Raw genomic sequence first — 19430 nt, 5'->3', positions numbered from 1 at the left:
TTATTGCAAGCATTGCTGCTCTTTTTTTTCCTTTCAAGAGCCAAGAATGTTTTATTGACATATGTCCCAGACAGTACAATTAAATTTTGACTTGCAAAACACCAACAGAATATGTAAACATAGTACTCTGTAAACAATATAATGAACAAGAAAAACAAGTTCAGATGTGTGTATATATATCATCCATGTAGTTCAGAGCTTATTTGGAGGTTGTGGTGTTTAATAGCGTGACGGCTGCAGGGTAGAAGCTGTTCCTGAACCCGACTGTCAGTTTTCAGGCTCCTATATCTTCACGATGGCAGGGGTGAAATGAGTGTGTGGCCAGGGTGCCATGGGTCTCTGATGATGCTGGCTGCATTTTTGAGGCGGTGGCTCCTGTAAATCCGTTTGATGGTGGGGAGATCAGAACCCGTGATGGACTGAACAGTGTAGAGACAATATTTTACTTTAGACTTTAGGCTTTAGAGATTTAATTGGGTATAAATTGGGGATATATTAAAAAGTACTCATAAGTACTGAGGGCTTTGCTACCTTCAGTGTACCTTTCAACATAAAGTAATGTTAATTCATCAGCTGGGAGAGGGTGGTAGGTGGTATTCACCTACATTCATCCCCATGCTGCAAGACTTCATCTCATGTCCTGTGTTAATGTTGAGAGCTTCCACTCTTTTTACTACATACCACTGTGACCACTCTTTTAGTTAGCTTTTTTACTGGATAGCCCTTACTGTTACCTGATGTTATAATGAGTACAAATTTGTTGGGCTATTGCTTGACTGGTCATCCCCAATTTTGCCAACATTAGATGTTTATGTTGATAACTTTGAAGGTTATCACATTTGAATCGGCTGCTTAGGCTGATGGTAGGTGACTGCAGTGGCTTCATTATGATTGTGTTTCACAGGAGCTTTGATAGAATCAAGTCTTTGATTGTTTGAATGGGTGATTTTCTGAACACCAGAAACAACCATATTATTGTTATTCTAGATTCACATACTGAAGAGAGACTCCCTTTTCTCAAGGGCATTGGTAAATTAGATGTGATGTTAACAACAATCCAGTTATTTCACACTCACCACCACCGATAGTGGGTTCTTATTCCTGATTTATTCAATTAATTAACCAAATTGAAATGCCGTAGCTGCCATTGGTGAGGTCTTGATCTCTGGATTATTAATTTTGTGACACATTGCCACTGGACACTGCAAAGGATCTTTTTGAACAAATTTCTTTATTTTTCAATTGGATATCGTAATGCACCAAATAAGTGGGCATGTAGAACCTTAAAAGACATGATGTCAAATATTATTTCAAGCCTTTCTGCAGCAACATGAGAGGCCTCTCCTCTCCTCTCCTCCCCCTGCGCTGATCCACAGTTCCACATTGAGGTGACAGTGATAAAGTAAAGAGTCATGCACTTTCCATGACAATCTGTCACATCCTAAGTGAACAGGAGCCAGATTGTGTTGTAAGTATTGTACCTTCTGCCATATTGCCTCAACAATTTGATCTAATGATTTAAATTAAAAAATAATGAATGTCAGAAATGCTTTTTCTGCATTTGATCGCACTTTACCCACTTGGGAACCTCAGGACTGTACTTGTACTAAATCAACACTTTTAAAATGCTACATCAGTGGTGTTTCTGCTTCTTTCTGTTAATAGAATAAACCAGTTATCTTAAAGTCAGTGTGGACTCGCGGCTGAACATTTCCTCAACGATCAGTTAAGAAATCATCAAGAAGTAGAGAAAACTATAAAGCATGCATTTCTAAAAATAAGGTCATGTTTAAACAAATTCTATGAAATAGCAGAAAAAAATGTATTATGCAGGGGGGAGAAAAGAATCTGTTTATTTATGTCCGGTCTTGACACTGCAAGTGCAGCACATGCCTTAACGGAATGGCCCCTGGCCTTCACCTAATCATTCTGTGCAACTTGCAAGGGCGAGGCACACTGCCCAGTGGCACCATATTCATATTAGAGCATTAGTGGAGGGGTGGAAGGGGAGAGGATCCAGAATTAATCTGAACAGAAACCCACATTTAGGGAGCAGCTGGACTTGCCTTTCACCACAGAACATTGAGCTACAGAGGCTTCTGCATATCCGTGATTAATTTAGTAGACAATAGACAATAGACAATAGGTGCAGGAGGAGGCCATTCGGCCCTTCGAGCCAGCACCGCCATTCAATGTGATCATGGCTGATCATTCTCAATCAGTACCCCGTTCCTGCCTTCTCCCCATACCCCCTGACTCCGCTATCCTTAAGAGCTCTATCTAGTAGAGCTGCAGTGTCCAGTGTCTAGTAGAGAGTGACTAACATATTTAGATATTGATATAGATATAGAAAATAGGTGCAGGAGGAGGCCATTCAGAATCATATGAATCATGAGGAGAGACAGCATGGAAACATTTATCTCAACCCTTCTGAAGAAGGGTCTCAACCCGAAATTTCACCCATTCCTTTTCTCCAGAGCTGCTGCCTGCCCCACTGAGTTACTCCAGAATTTTGTGTCTATCTTCAGTGTAAACCAGCATCTGCAGTTTGTTCCCACACATGGAAATAAGCCAATTGGCCCACTGAGTCAATGCCGGCCATCAATAAGCTTTCCTAAAAGCTTAACCGTTTTAAGGCATCTCCACGGAGCTGGGTGCATATTTTTATCCAATGCAGCTGTTTGATCTCCAAAATTCAGTTACTTTGCTTTACATTTGTTTCTGTGGGTGGTGAATACATGGACCAAACTGCCAGAGAAAGTAGTAGACGCATGTACAATTACAATATTGAAGAACCATCTGGATTGATACATCTGTAGAATAGGTTTGGAGGGACATCACCCAAGTGGGATTAGCTTGAATACGTATATTTTTCAGCATGGATGAGTTGGGTTAAATGATTTGAGCACTGATCCATGTGAGATACCACTAGTCGTCGTACTAGTTTCACTGTCGTCCTGTTTCACTGTCTGTATAACTCATTAACACAGCCAACGATGGGCCATTGTGGGCTCCACCTTTCCTTGATCATCGTTACTTTTTGCATATCTTTCATTAATTTGTTCTATATCTCACTCTATATCATTGTCTATATCTCTTGATTCCCTTTCCCCTGACTCTCAGCCTGAAGAAGGGTCTCGACCCTAAATGTCACCTATTCCTTTTCTCCAGAGATACTGCCTGACCCTCTGTGTTTAGAGTTTAGAGATACAGTGCGGAAACAGGCCCTTCAGCCCATCGAGTCCGCGCCGACCAGCGATCCCCATACACTAACGCTATCCTACACACTCTAGGGACAATTTAACCGAAGCCAATTAATCTACAAACCTGTACTTCGTGGAATGTGGGAGAAAACCGGAGATCCCAGAACAAAAACGACACAGGACATGGGGAGAACATACAAACTCCGTACAGACAGCACCAGTAGTCAGGATCGAACCCGGGTCACTGGCGTTGTAAAGCAGCAACGATACTGCTGTGCCACCATGCTGAGTTACTTCAGCTTTTTGCATCCATCTTCGGTTTAAATCAGCTTCTGCAGTTCCTTCTTACACATGAGATACCACTACTCACAGGCATCTAATTACAAAAATAATCCCCTGCAATCATCACTTGTCTCCTCTTACCAACCAAACTTTGGATCCATTTTGCCAATTTACACTGGGCCCTAACCTTTTGAACCAGCCCATTTCAAAGGCTTTACTAAAGTTCATGTCAATCAAATCCACTGCCCTGGCCCCATTGATACACTTTGTTACCTCTTCAAAGAAGTCCGTCAAATTGGTCAGACAGATTCTGCCCTCAAATAAATCCATGTTAGCTATCTCTGTTTAGTCCCTGCCTTTACGTGATCATTAATCCTCTCCCGCAAAATTGTTTTCTGTATCTTTGGATTGTACAATTGATGTTAAGCTCACAGGCCTGGTTACCAGGCTTTCCCCTACTGCCTTTCTCGATAAAGAGGACAGCATTTGCTATCCTGTAGTCATCTGGCATCTCACATGTTTAGTGAAGATTTAAAAAATCTCAGCCAGAGCCCCGAATGTTTTGTAAACCCTAAGACATTTCAGAAAATCAGGATATATTTAAAAAAATTATGTATCTTGTTTACTTCCAGGTTCGCTGAATTTGAACTAAGAGAATTCTACAGCAAATTGAAATTAAAGTTTACTGGTCAATGTAAAAATAATCTTACAATTATATGGGAAGGAACACAAAAACTGTGTGTGATATTAAAGTATAAATACTTAAGGGAGTTGAATAACAATCTTTCATCCAATATTTCAACAGCAATTTCTAGTGTATAATTAGATGCTGCATACAAGAAAAAATCCCTTTAAGTTATCTTATTCACCCTTTGATAAAGGACCACTTTCAAGACTAGTACAGCCCATTTTATATTTTGCCTTGAAGAATCAATTTCTGTGATTGATAATTAGTTTGAAGATCATTTTCCTTCAATTAATAAGACAGGCAGCTTTACCCTGGAGTTATGAAGAAGCTTTATCTGACCAACAGCCACTCAGTCAAAGGTTTCCCTAAGTGTTTCCAATATATATTGCAAAGTAAATAGTTAAGTAAAATTAAAAACTAAGAACAGTACAAGCACTTTAATGATATTTTACCCAGTACATAAATGTGCAATCTCTACTGATGGAACAGTGCACTGATTTTTCACTAAGCATACATAGTAGATAATGCCATTCTACTGATGCTCATCAAATGCTGCTAAACTTCTTCAGCTCTTTTAAAAGTGTTCGCTACGAGCAGAATCAGGAACAACAATCAGTCTCCTCAAGTTCAGATGCAGCACGCATTTATAAGATAAGTACACACTGAGTAGCACCAACTTCTAGAGCTGTGTTTCTGTCAGTTACATCAATATCATACCAATGAACTCTGCACTACTCATTGGACATACCAACTATGTGCATCCATGCTTTTTACACACATCCCTAATGCCTTCCTCCTTTGCTCCTATGCACAGTTGCCATGGAATGGAGGGTACTGTCTAGGCTTGAGAGTGGTCCAATATAACTCTCCAAGTTTCCCTTTAGGTATGAATTCTAGGTAAGGTAAACACATTAACTGGAAGTTGATTCACTTGCATGGGATCTTTCAAGTGAAAATCACATAGAATATCGATTTTACTGAATGGGATGAATCATTGTGTTTGGAAAATTGGGCTGAGCACTGACATATGCACTACACTTTAGTATGGCTGACTAGTTCTAGGCATCATGATATTAATATGTCTAATGATATCACAGGTTGCATATCAAATTCTTCCTCCTTTGTCAGCATAAATTGGAGCCTTTGGACACAACCTCCAACTTTTGTTAAACAGTCACAGGAAATCCAGGAGCAGATCAAGCAGGAGTTAGCAATGAAGTGATCTGCATTAGGGCATCAAAATCTCCCACACAGCATCTGCTGGGCTCAGTTTTAAATTGTCAGGGTTATTGAATCTACATCAAGGTTCACAGCCTTATGGTGCAAATCAGCTAAGTTGCAGGCTGAGACTAGTGAACCTTTAATCAGCCTACACCTCGCATTGGTGTGACGTAACTCCAGTGTCAGTCAGGCAGACCATAATGTCAGGGCTGAACGGGCACACAGGAGATCATCATGTGTTTTCCCCAAATTTCCTTCAAACCCAGCCTCCCTTGAATCAATGCCATGCCTGATATCTTCTATGCCGAGGAAACAAGAAGCCTACCCATGCTAACCACTTCTCCTTGGCATCATTGGCCATAGAAGTGCAGTGAGGTGACTAGATCCCTGACAATGCTGACTAGGAAACTGGAGTTAAAAACAATTTGATGTATGCAGAAGCCAGATTTCTATTTCTAGTTGATGCTGACTGTACAAAACTGGCAAGATTCTCCAATCACATAATTCGGGGTGAATGTGCTGCAAAACATCTATAATTAGGTGTTATTTATTCCATAATGTCATATTACAGTCAGTCAACCAGAGTCTGACAGACTCTCAAGGAAATGCAGGTATGTTTAAAGTTAACTGTGTCATTCCACACAAGGAAGCTGTAATTATAAAGCGTGGGTCAGAGTATTGGATCCATATGTTCACCTGGCTCTCCATCTTGCATGCTTTCTCTGCTGGTAACATCAAATGCCAGATTACCCTTCACATAACATATTTGGTGAGGGAGTTGGAAACCACAACCCAATTTCTGATCGCAGGCAGTATTTCTGAACAATTATTTTGCCTTTACTAGAAGGCATTATTGATCATCAATGTGTGTGTCAAGGCTGGACGAATAAATATTGTTCTCATTGAGTGTTAGCTTCAACCACAGTAAGTAAAAATGATTGGGTACAAAACTCTCTCAATATTCTATAAGAAGATAACTGCAGATGCTGGTACAAATCGAAGGTTTTTATTCACAAAATGCTGGAGTAACTCAGCAGGTCAGGCAGCATCTCGGGAGAGAAGGAATGGGTGACGTTTCGGGTCGAGACCCTTCTTCAGTCTGAAGAAGGGTCTCGACCCGAAACGTCACCCATTCCTTCTCTCCCGAGATGCTGCCTGACCTGCTGAGTTACTCCAGCATTTTGGGTTCAAACCAAAATTACATGGATATAGGGACAATAGGGTTAATTTTAACTTCCTTCCTTGACTGCAAAATGTACAACTTAAAGTTATCTATAATGCATAACCATATGATGCTAAGTTATCAGAGTGGCTAACTTGTAAATAAAAGTATTCCATGATTGTAATTCCAAGTATTGTTCCATGCTTGTTATTACCTGGATAGAATATTGAGAGATTTTTATTCACAAAATGCTGGAGTAACTCAGCAGGTCAGGCAGCATCTCGGGAGAGAAGGAATGGGTGACGTTTCGGGTCGAGACCCTTCTTCAGTCTGAAGAAGGGTCTCGACCCGAAACGTCACCCATTCCTTCTCTCCCGAGATGCTGCCTGACCTGCTGAGTTACTCCAGCATTTTGTGAATAAAAATCTCTCAATATTCTATCCAGGTAATAACAAGCATGGAACAATACTTGGAATTACAATCATGGAATACTTTTATTTACAAGTTAGCCACTCTGATAACTTAGCATCATATGGTTATGCATTATAGATAACTTTAAGTTGTACATTTTGCAGTCAAGGAAGGAAGTTAAAATTAACCCTATTGTCCCTATATCCATGTAATTTTGGTTTGAACCCAGGCTGGGTTCAATCTCAAATTATATGGATAAAGGGATAAAAGGGTTAATTTTAACTTTGGGTGATAATGCTCCAAGAATAATCACATGGCTCAGTCACATAAAAACTACAGGGCAGATGGACAAATAGCCTACTCCGAGGAGATCATGGAGTCATACAGCAGAGAAATAGTCCCTTCAGCCCAACCTGTCCATGCCAACCAAGATGCTTCATTTACAATAGTCCCACCTGCCAACATTTGACCCATATCCCTCTAAATCTTCCTATCCATTTAACTGTCCAAATATCTTTTCAATGTTGTTATGGTATCTGCCTTAACCACCTTCTCTGGCAGTACATTCCCACCACCCTCTGTGTGAAAACGTTGCTCCTCTGGTTCTTATTAAATCTCTCTTCTCTCATTTTAAACCTATGTCCTCTGATTCTTGATTCCCCTATCCTGGGTAAAAGACGGTGCATTCACCCTATTAATTCTCCTCATGATTTGATGCAACAATAAGATCATCCTTCAGCCTTCTGCCCTCCAAGAAATAAAGTCCTAGCCTGCCCAGCCTCTCCCTGGAGCTCAGACCCTCAAGTCCTGGCAACATCCTCGTAATCTTCCCTGCACCCTTTCCAGTGTAATGACAAACGCCTGGCCCAACAATGCCTAACTAAATCGTCATTCGTGAATAACCTTGCTGAATATCTGCTGTCAAATTTTCTTTCTTTTATCAGTTCAGCTTTACCTTGCATAATTTATTGTCCTTATTTAGCATTTCTGTCTATTCTCTGTTCCAAATGTAATATTTGACATTGCAGGTCACTGAGGAAATTTGCTACTTGATTGATATGTTCATTATGGAATCGAAAAATTAAGTGTTCACTTTGTGACTTCTTGAGGAGTTCAAACTTGCAACTGTCATTTCTCTTCAGGAACAGAACAATATAAATACAGCAATTTCTCTAAATTGAGGTATTTCTGTAAACTGCAATAAAATAAATGGATATGTTAAATGAAAACGCCCTGGTCAATGTAATGATTCATTGTCCGCGTATATTGCAAATCTCAATTTGCTACATATTTGCTACATCTCTTGACCTTTATTCCCAATGTCTTCTTTATTCTCTGACCACAGAAGCCTTAGTGGAGATGCACAGGCATGCATTTAGATTAGGTCATAAAGTCATAAGGAATAGAATTAGGCCATTCAACTCATCGTCTACTCTACCATTCATCATGGCTGATCTATCTCTCCCTCCTAACCCCATTCTGCCTTCTCCCCAGAACCTCTGACACCTGTACTAATCAAGAATCTATCTATCTCTGCCTTTAAAAATATCCACTGAATTGGCCTCCACAGTCTTCTGTGGCAAAGAATTCCACAGATTCACCACCCTCTGATGACAGAAATTTCTCCTCATCTCCTTCCCAAAAGAAAGTCCTTTAATTCTGATGTTCTCTCTTTAAAGAGATTAGAACACATTTCTAGTGGAGTTTCTGTACCTTTCTGTGTTGGAAGACAAATCCCAACCTGGAAGGGTAGGTGGTGGGCATTTTAGGATGCAAAACTACATAGCATTCTCATTAACTTCACTGAGTTACTCCAGCACTTTGTGTCCTACACCATTTCAGCATCTACAGCTTCTTGTATCTCCATACCAACTTAGACAGACACTTTTCAGATATAAAGCACATTGCATTCATCCCAGAGGACATCTACAATTATGAAACAGGAAGAATTGCTCTATGATTCTTGAGGAAAAGGATCATTTTATTTTCTCCATGACCATGATGCCAAGGGTTTTAAAGAATAGAACATTTATTTATTTTGGATGTCCAATTGAGTTGAGTTACTGAATTTCTCAGTGCAAAAGAGAATGATTTAGATCAGGAGTTTCCTTGATTCAATACCTGACCTGTACGAATCCTAACCAGTGCTCTGCTACTCTTCACTGTAAACAGTCTGTAGGTGCAATCTTTTTGCTCCAGTGAACACTGTTGAAATGTGCTTCTGTGTGCAGTTTCACTGAGGCAAGAACGGGGCTCTTCTATGCTGCTTTCTTTGGCTGAATGATCTGCTGGCATACAAAGGAATATGCATTCACGGTAGCTAGTGGAGAGTAAATGGGACGGTCACCAACAGAAATAAACACCTTCAGAAGAAGGGAACAAGGTTTCGACGAGTGTAATCCATGGAACATACAGGTTACTTTCTCAACCCAAATCTGTTCAGGGCCTGCATTTGTCTTCATTATTTTCAGATTTCTAAATGGAATTAATGTAAAAATGTGGAACCACTAGTGAGTGCATCTAATTTTTTTTTAAACACAGTTTACTTGGTATTGTTTACCGATTCCTTTCAGTCCAGCCACCCAGGTTGTTATCTGCAAACACTACCTATTTTCTTTTACGGGGAGATCATTTGGGGGAGTTAGAATTCTTTCTTTTACTCTTCCTGTAAATGTGAGGCTTCATATCACTTAAACAATAACACACCATCTGCAAATGTTCATAGCAACAAACAGATGAGCTAGGTTCAAAAGCAGGACCTCCCTAACATCTTTATGAGCACACATGAAGGCATATCTTCCTTAAGCCTGTGCCTCATTCCACTATTGATTAGTTCACTTATGTGGTTGTAATAATTATAAGATATTCCTTTGAAATGCACAGGTGTCTGTTACTCAGACAGATTTTATGTTATATTTCAATAACATTGATGTTTCCATGTTAAAGTATTCAATTATGTTAGTCATCTGGATTTAAAAGAACATGATTTGGGGGTAGGATTGAATATTTTGCTTGTACTAACTCAGTCTGTGGCAACAATAATAGCTTGTGGCAAAATTCCTACTTCTGAGTCAGAAATCATGGTTCAAGTTCTACTCCTGTGCATGAGCAAATATCCAGGCAGACATGTTGGCGAAGAGGCTATTGGGGTTATTGGGAGTATTAGGTTTTGGATGAGCCTCATCTGCCTTTTAAGGTGGATATAAAAGATTCCTTGGTATTTTGAGAGTTTTTAAAAAATATGTTTTTAATAAACACAGCTCAAACAGATTTGCCTTGAAATTGAATTCTGCCAATTGACACATCAGTCACCATATGCATCTGAACAGCATTCTATACAATACATATAATAGGCTGGTGTGACTATATAGATATTATAGATATTAGACACCGCTGACCAGGATTAGATTCTCAGGCAACTGGGAATCTGGGTATTATCTCTGTGGTTTGGGAGGAAGCTTGCTTTAGGGAAATTGGCTGTTGCATTTCCATTTTACCACAATAGCTACATTTCAAAAGTCATTGGTTGTGATGAGTTTTGGGACATCTTACGGTTATGAAAGAACCTATATTAAGACACGTCTTTCTTCATTTTTTGAATGCTCCAGGAAAAGGAAAATATGCGATTGAAGTTGATTTAAACCAGTTAGATTTGCGAATATAAATGGAAACAGCTTGCACACACTCTAATGGAAGTTACTAAGATAGACTTCAGACTATGTGCCATCTGCCATTGCTCAGATACTCATGCATTGCTCACATAAGCATCTTATGAGCAAGACCACAAAAGTTCATATTTTAATAGAAAAGTTTGATGCTCATGAATTGGAAAAATTGATAGTGGAAAAATAATAAGTTTCAACTACTCAGATATTTGGCTTCAAACATTAACCAATTAACAAAAATGCTGTTGGAAAGAACTGCAGATGTTGGTTTAAATTGAAGATAGACACAAAATGCTGGAGTAGTTAACTCAGCGGGACAGGCAGCATCTCTGGAGAGAAGGAATGGGTGACATTTCGGGTCGAGACCCTTCTTCAGACTGGAGACCCTTCTCAACTCCCGCTGAGTTACTCCAGCATTTTGTGTCCACAAAAATGTTGTGTTTAATCTTGACAAAAAAAAAATCAAGAAATCTGCTCTGTTAAAGCACAATTTCAAAGCAGTGGTAAGATAATATGTTACTGTATTCTCTTTCAGTGAAAAAAAATTAGTCCCCCTGAAAAAGACAGCTGGTATTAGAATTCAAACATATCCGCTGTATAATTGCCTTCAAAGTCTGTTAATAAAAGGTTACCCTTTCCAGACATTTCAGTTAAGACAGTATCCCCATTGTTGGAGTAGTATACTGAAAATAAGTCAGTCATCATTTTCACTTTAACCTTTTATACAGTTTAATAGAGAAAATTAAGTAATTTATTTCCGAAGAAAAGATCATCCTTTTGCTGATAATTATTCATTTTGTTTTCCATATTTTCCATGTTTTCCAAGAGATTTTATTTTTATCTTTGTGGGTAAAGAGTAGAAATATGCTTAATAAAAGAGCATAAAATCAGCATAATTACAAAGCCAGAACTCAGAACTTTAAAAAAAATCTGGTTTACTAAAGAAAATTCTAGGACTTCACTTTAGTGATGCAGATCACCATTTTTTGATCTTTCCCTGAAATGGACAAATACTATTTTCATTTCCATAATTATGTTGGTTGACACATTCTTGAGATTTTATGGTTCACAATTTTGCCCCAACAATGTAGTGATAACTGGAGGAATATTTAAGGCTTCATCACATTTCTTATTATGAAAGATAATGTAGAAATTTTGGAATTCAATGGCATATGTATCATGAAGTTAACTTTTGGAGAAAAGATATGACGTACAGATTTCCTATAATTTGGTTGTACAATTGAATTGATTGATTGAAAGATACAGCGTGGAAATAGGCCCTTTGGCGTCCCAAAATCGATGCTGACTATTGATCACCCGTTCATACTAATTCTATGTAATCTCACTTTCACATTCATTTCTTATACACTAAGGGCAATTTACAGAGACCAATTAATCTACAAAACTGCATGTCTTTGGGATGTTGGTTGAAACTGGAGCCCCCAGATGAAACCCAAGCTGTCACACGGAGAACATGCAAACTTCACACAGCCAGCACCCAAGACAGGATAGAACCCGGGTCCCTCCACCAGCTGAGCCACTGAGTCACCCAATTGTTGAGGTTCCTTCCAAAATTATTAGTAGTTATATTTTACACAACAAAATCAAAAACATTATCCTCCTCTTTTGTCCATTAGTAAAAGTAGGAGTTTACCTCAGGGTGATGCAGCTGCTGCTGATCCCAGATCTTGAATTTATGGAATTTGTACATTGATCAATTGAACTGCAGAGCCCAGCACCAATCTTGACCTTAACTTCTCACAATGGGGGAATGAGCACCCAAACATAAAATGTGGAATAAAACTGCCCCATGCTAGAGGGTGCTGTGAGACGGCAGCTCTCCCACTGCACCACTGTGTCACCCCAAACTCCTCCAGGCCCCTGTGGCATACCCCAGCCAAGCCAATGTGAGAAACATGCATTGACTGTGCACTGAATTTATACAAGGCAATTTCTTTTCGTACCATACTCTGAATCTTTAGGCAAAAACTTCCATTTATATTCCACATTTTGTGACCACAAGATAGCACATCCTTTTTAATGAGTGATCCCTGGTGCACTGCAGGGAAGCATGACAGTCAATTTGTTCATGACAAGATTCCACCATCAGCAATGAGCTAAATGATTAGAGAATTGATTTGAAATATCAGCCACATAAATCTGCAGTGCTCCAACTCTGACTCAAGAGTGCAACCATTGCATGAAGGCAGGTGCACAATTTTAAGATATTAATAGTTGGACAATAAATAGACCACCATTATCACTGCATCCAAAGAGCATATTCCTCTCCTTGTCACATAAAGTATATCACTCCTAAGCATTTCCTCTGCTGTGCATCTACATTTCAGCTTTGTAATAGGTTACAAATAGCTGCATAAAGAAAGTCGGAATGGGTGACGTTTCGGGTCGAGACCCTTCTTCAGTCTGAAGATGGGTCTCGACCCGAAACGTCACCCATTCCTTCTCTCTTAGATGCTGCCTGACCTGCTGAGTTACTCCAGCATTTTGTGATACCTTCGATTTGTACCAGCATTTGCAGTTATTTTCCTACGCTGCATAAAGAAAAGCTTGTTGGCACTCCTAAAAATGATTCTGTTTGGCACACAGGGCAGGTAATTGAATTTCATTAGCTGTCTTTCCCTAATGCTACATCTGAAAGTCATCACGCTTGAGGAATTAGTACAATGTTATCAAATGAAATATTGATTAGGCAGGCTGTACGTTCTCTTCAAAGGCGTGTTTGGAGGGAAAATAGGACTATTAACTGCATTTGACATTTAGTATTTGTCAGTCTCTGCCCAAAAATGAAAATAGAAAATTATATTATTCTTTAAATACAGACCGCAGTGCCAAATAAGATGTTAAACTGAATATGATTTGATACAACTGTCATGTTCCAGTTCACATACTGAATATGAGTATTATCCATGTCACATGGCAACTGTAAGATTTTACTGAGGGCTCACCTTCCGTATCCTGCTGAAATTCTCTTCAGTGACCGGCTGAATGTCTTCTGTCAGAATAACAGGAGCTACAGTTGACTGTTTTTGGATTAATTTGTTGCCATCAAAATCGCCTCCCTCCCTTAAACTGCAAACTATTCCATCCTGGGTTGGAAAGAAAAAAAACAAACAGGTATTTTAAAGCACAATCTAAGATGTGCAAAATCTTGATTATACTGCTAAGAATGCAGGGTTGGATCACTATCAAATGTCCCCAGCCAGAAATTATTCAAAGCACTTCATCATGTCTAAAGATTTGAAATGCTGCTGCTTAGTAACTACTTCATAAAGATACATATCATCACATCTTCTCCAGGAAGAAAATATATGAAATCACAGTGTAGTCTGATGCCATATTTAGATGCACAAGCACTATAAAATACTCACAACATCCCTTAGGAGAGGGGAATAAGCAAGCTCCTCAAAACAATCAATTACTGAAAACCAAGCCATTTCTACAAATGAATTGTCTGTACAATAGCTAAGATTAACTTGGTCTGGACAAAAAAAACAATGGCAGCTGTGAACTGATAATGATCCTGAATTTAACAAGAAAAGACTCAATATTGATGATTGTGAAACTACCAGATTATTGTAAAAGTTCTACAGATGCACCATAGAAAGCATATTGTTGAGTTGCATCACTGCTTGGTTTGGGACCAGCTTCGCCCAAGACTGCAAGAAATTGTAGAGTTGTAGATATAGCCCAGTCCATCACACAGACCATACTTCCCACCATTGTTCTCATCCATACTGCTTTGGGAAAGCAGCCAACATAATCAAAAACTGGCCCCATCCCAGTCATTCCGTCTTCTCCCAGATCCTCTGTGCAGAAGATACAGTAGCTTGAAGGTGTGTACCTCCTGACTCAGGAACAACTTCTTCCCCTCTGTTATCAGGCTTATGGTCCTTCCATAAGCTAGGGTGCTATCTGATTCACCTCTATCCCATTGTGGACATTTTACTTTGTTCTTTGAACCAGTGTGCTACAATGCTGAGAACTATATTCTGCATTCTGTATCTTATCCTTTGCTTTATCCGTTTTAGTTTAGTTTAGTTTAGAGATACAGCGCGGAAACAGGCCCTTCGGCCATCGAGTCCACGCCAACCAGTGATCCCTGCACATTAACACTATCCTACACACACTAGGGACAATTTACACTTATGCCAAGCCAATTGACCTACAAATCTGTATTTCTTTGTAGTTTGGGAGCGGAGTGGGGGGAAACCGAAGATCTCGGAGAAAACCCACGTGGTCACGGGAGAACATACAAACTCCCAACTGACAGCACCCATAATCAGGATCACACCTGGGTCACCGGTGCTGCAAGTGCTGTAAGGCAGCAACTCTACTGCTGCACCACCGTGCCACCCTATTGTTCTTGAGTTTGTTCTTGTATTGATGTATCTGATCTAATTGGATAGCATGCAAAACAAAGCTTTTCACTGTACCTGGTACACGTAACAATAATAAACCTGAACCAAAACTTTAAAAAGACAACTGCCTGACTAATGTTCTTCAGATGAGGAAATTTACCATTTTACCGTTCAAACCAATATTTAATCCAATTCACATAGCAATGTTATTGCTTCTTAACTGAAATGGCCTCAAATGTATTATAGACAAAACAGTAAAAGAATAAAAGTGGCAAACCACCCAGCACTGGCATGAGCAAAGTAACTCACAGCCTGGTCAACATTACAAAGTCCTCCTCACAAATAGTTGAGGACTGAAACCTAAGTTAGGAGCACTGTCTCAATGAGTAGGTAAACAACAGCCTGACAAAGTTGTACTGACAAAATTTTCATCATAATCCCTGGGTGACCAACTGGACAAACCCATGTGAGAGAGTGACATATTGGCATGCAGGTGGAGAAGGGCAGCTCTTAAAGTCCGTAGTATTGACCCCAGATCCTATGAGATCTCATGGATCTTATCAAGCATGGACAAGGAAGCTGCCTCCTCTTTATCCTCTACAGATTATCAATACTTGGAAGAAGCATTGAATATTGCCCAGCTATGAAATGTATCCTGAATTTGCACCCAATGGAAGCTTACCACTTAAAATTAGTAATGATACATTAGGAGGAAACCACAAATCGCAAATGCTAATATATTTCACTCTTCTTTAAAATGTGAAATGTTCTAAAAATGACACTGCAAATATGATCCATTGAGTGTACTCTAGCACTGTGTGTCTTTTAGTGTGAATATCACCATGTTCATTTATGCATTAAGAAAAAAAAAATTCTAATGGTTTATAATTTGCCTCTTCTGATTAAATTTATCTCCCTTTTTAAAGGATACGAGATTAGCTGTGCTGAGTGTTTGCAAGATTAGTTTCCAGTTCATATTAGCGATTGCTTCACTGATACAGCCACCTGATTTTCTACCGATCAATAAAAGTAAATCCCTCTTCACTGGTGAAGCCAATTATAGTGAAGCTGAAAATACTTCTGGTATTGACAACAAAATTTGTAGCACATATACACCAATCACTAGAAACTGGAAAGTGCACACCTAACTAATAATTGTCATCAATGATTCAGTGTGATGCTTGCAGGATGTGGGAGGTTAGGGACACGGCTGGTGCCTCTGGCTGCTACAACTGTGGAAAGTGTGTCCAGGTTCAGCTCCTGAAGGACCTTGTTAGGGAACTGGAGAGGCAACTGGATGACCTCAGGATCATCCAGGAAAACGACAGTTTCCTGGACAGGACCTACAGCGAGATTGTTACAGAAAGTTACCGGAAGAGAGAAGGTGGGTGACGATGAGGAAGGGGAGGAAGGTTGGAGTACAGGAGACCCCGGTGGTTGAAACTCTTGAAAACAGGTACACCCACTTGGAAGCTGTTGGGACAGAAGACACTGCCAGTCAGAGCGGCGGACAGGTCTGTGAGTCAAAATGTGGCGCTGAGCAAAGCCGAAGAGACAGACGTCAGGCAGAGCTATGGTAGTAGGGGACTCCATAGTGAGAGGTACAAACAGGAGTTTCTGCGGCAATAAGCGGGATTCAAGGATGATGTATTGCCTCCCGGGTGCCAGGGTCCAGGATGTCATGGACCGATTGCAGGGCATCCTCAAGGAGGAAGGGGGAAATGGTAGTGCATGGCGGCACAAATGATGTTGGGAAAAAGAGGAAAGAGATTCTGCAGCGTGACATTAGAGAGCTCGGAAGAAGGCTGAAAAGCAATACTTCCAGGGTGGTTATCTCCGGTTTGCTTCCAGTTCCTCGTGCTGGTGAGGGCTGGAACAGGGAGATAGAGGACCTGGTTGTGTGGCTGAGGAGCTGGTGCAGGGGGCAGGGGTTTAGATTCTTAGACCACTGGGATCTGTTTTGGGGTAAAGGTGAATTGTACAAAAGGGACGGGTTGCACCTTAACAGGTAGGGGACCAGCATTCTGGCAGGCAGGTTTGCCACTGCTACACGGGTGGGTTTAAACTAAATAGGGGGACGGGGACGGGGGGGGGCGGGGTACGGGAGACAAATTGGAAATACAAGGATGGAGGTAAAGGGAAAGAGAGGAAAGGAAAAGTTAAGAAAGACACCAGAATTAACAGGACAGAAAGCTCACAAAGGGATAGGAGCATATGGCCAAGTGAAATAGGAATCGATGTGAAAGGTGAGGTGAGTAATGGATTAAAAGTATTATATATGAATGCGCAAAGTATAAGAAGTAAAGTGGATGAGCTTGAGGCTCAGTTAGAGATTGGTAGGTATTACATTGTGGGGATTACAGAGACATGGCTGCAGGAGAATCGGGACTGGGAACTGAATATTCAGGGTTATACATCCTATAGAAACAACAGGCAGGTGGGCAGAGGAGGTGGGGTAGCTCTGTTGATGAGGGATGAAATTCAGAGCCTTGTGAAGGGTGACAAAGGGACTGATGATGTAGAGTCGCTGTGGATAGAATTGAGGAATTGTAAAGGTAAGAAGACACTAATGGGAGTTATCTACAGGCCCTTAAACAGTAGCCAGGATACAGGGTGCAAGTTGCAGCAGGAGTTAAAATTGGCATGTAACAAAGGTAATGCCACTGTGGTTATGGGAGATTTCAATATGCAGGTAGACTGGGAATATCAGGTTGGTTCTGGACCCCAAGAAAGGGAGCTTGCAGAGTGCCTCCGAGATGGATTCTTAGAGCAGCTTGTATTGGAGCCTACCAGAGAGAAGGCAATTCTGGATTTACTGTTGTCTAATGAACCAGATTTAATAAGGTAAACACCTATGTTTCTATGTTTCCATGTTTCTAGGTTTCTAACCAGAATTAATAAGGGAACTTAAGGTAGCGCAGCGGTAGAGTTGCTGCTTTACAGCGAATGCAGCGCCGGAGACTCAGGTTCGATCCTGACTACGGGTGCTGCACTGTAAGGAGTTTGTACGTTCTCCCCGTGACCTGCGTGGGTTTTCTCCGAGATCTTCGGTTTCCTCCCACACTCCAAAGACGTACAGGTATGTAGGTTAATTGGCTGGGTAAATGTAAAAAAAAAATTTTTTTTAAATTGTCCCTAGTGGGTGTAGGATAGTGTTAATGTATGGGGATCGCTGGGCGGCACGGACTTGGAGGGCCGAAAAGGCCTGTTTCCGGCTGTATATATATGATATGATATGATAAAGGAACCGCTAGGAGATAGCGACCCTAATATGGGTTTTTGAGAGGGAGAAGGTTAAATCATAAGTGTCAGTATTGCAGTTGAACAAAGGGGACTATGAAGGCATGAGAGAGGAGCTGGCCGTCGACTGGAAAAGGATCCTAGCAGTAATGACTGTGGAACAGCAATGGCAGGAATTTCTGGGCATTAACTAGAAGATGCAGGATCATTTCATTCCAAAGAGGAAGAAAGAATCTAAAGGGAATAATAATCAAAGAAAAGATGTATAACACAGCAAAGAGTAGCCAGAAGCCAGAGGATTGCGAAACTTTCATAGGACAACAGAAGGTAACAAAACGGGCAATACGGGCTGAAAAGATGAAGTACGAGGGGAAGCTGGCCAAGAATATAAAGAAGGACAGTAAAAGCTTCTTTAGATATGTTAAGAGAAAAAGAATAGCAAAGTCAAATGTGGGTCCCTTGAAGGCAGACACGGATGAAATTATTATGGGTAACAAGGAAATGGCAGAAGAGTTGAAGAGGTACTTCGGATCTGTCTTCACTAAGGAAGACACAAACAATCTCCCAGATGTAATGGAGGACAGAGGATCTAGGGGGGTAGAGGAACTGAAAGAAAATTTCATTAGGCGAGAAATAGTATTGGGTAGACTAATGGGACTGAATGATGATAAATCCCCTGGGCCTGATGGTCTGCAACCCACGGTCCTCAGGGAGGTGGCTCTAGAAATAATTGGTGATCATTTTCCAATGTTCAATAGATTCAGTCACAAAATGCTGGAGTAACTCAGCAGGTCAGGCAGCATCTCAGGAGAGAAGGAATGGGTGACGTTTCGGGTCGAGACCCTTCTTCAGACTGATGTCAGGGGGGCGGGCCAAAGGAAGGATATAGGTGGAGACAGGGAGACAGTGGGAGATCTGGGAAGGGGGAGGGGAAGAGAGGGACAGAGGAAATATCTAAAGTTGGAGAAGTCAATGTTTATACCACTGGGCTGCAAGCTGCCCAGGCGAAATACATTCTCCTCCTCTCTTCAATAGATTCAGGATCAGTTCCTGTGGATTGGAGGATAGCTAATGTTATCCCACTTTTCAAGAAAGAAGCGAGAGAGAAAATGGGGAATTACAGACCAGTTAGCCTGACTTCGGTGGTGGGAAAGATGCCGGAGTCAATTATTAAAGAGG

The 19430-nt window shown here is 40.6% G+C and overlaps 1 protein-coding gene across 1 annotated transcript in view; it reads right to left on the bottom strand.

The window, feature by feature from the left end:
• Nucleotides 1-19430, bottom strand: part of LOC144605941 (rap guanine nucleotide exchange factor 5-like) — an 82607-nt gene that overhangs the window by 745 nt on the left and 62432 nt on the right. The window contains exon 8 of the mRNA XM_078421640.1: nt 13599-13739. Coding sequence (XP_078277766.1) covers nt 13599-13739 — 141 coding nt within the window. The remainder of the gene's footprint in view (nt 1-13598; nt 13740-19430) is intronic.

Source organism: Rhinoraja longicauda, chromosome 2 (genome assembly GCF_053455715.1).
Source record: "Rhinoraja longicauda isolate Sanriku21f chromosome 2, sRhiLon1.1, whole genome shotgun sequence".
NCBI lineage: Eukaryota > Metazoa > Chordata > Chondrichthyes > Rajiformes > Arhynchobatidae > Rhinoraja > Rhinoraja longicauda.
This window is presented reverse-complemented; position numbering and strand designations above follow the sequence as displayed.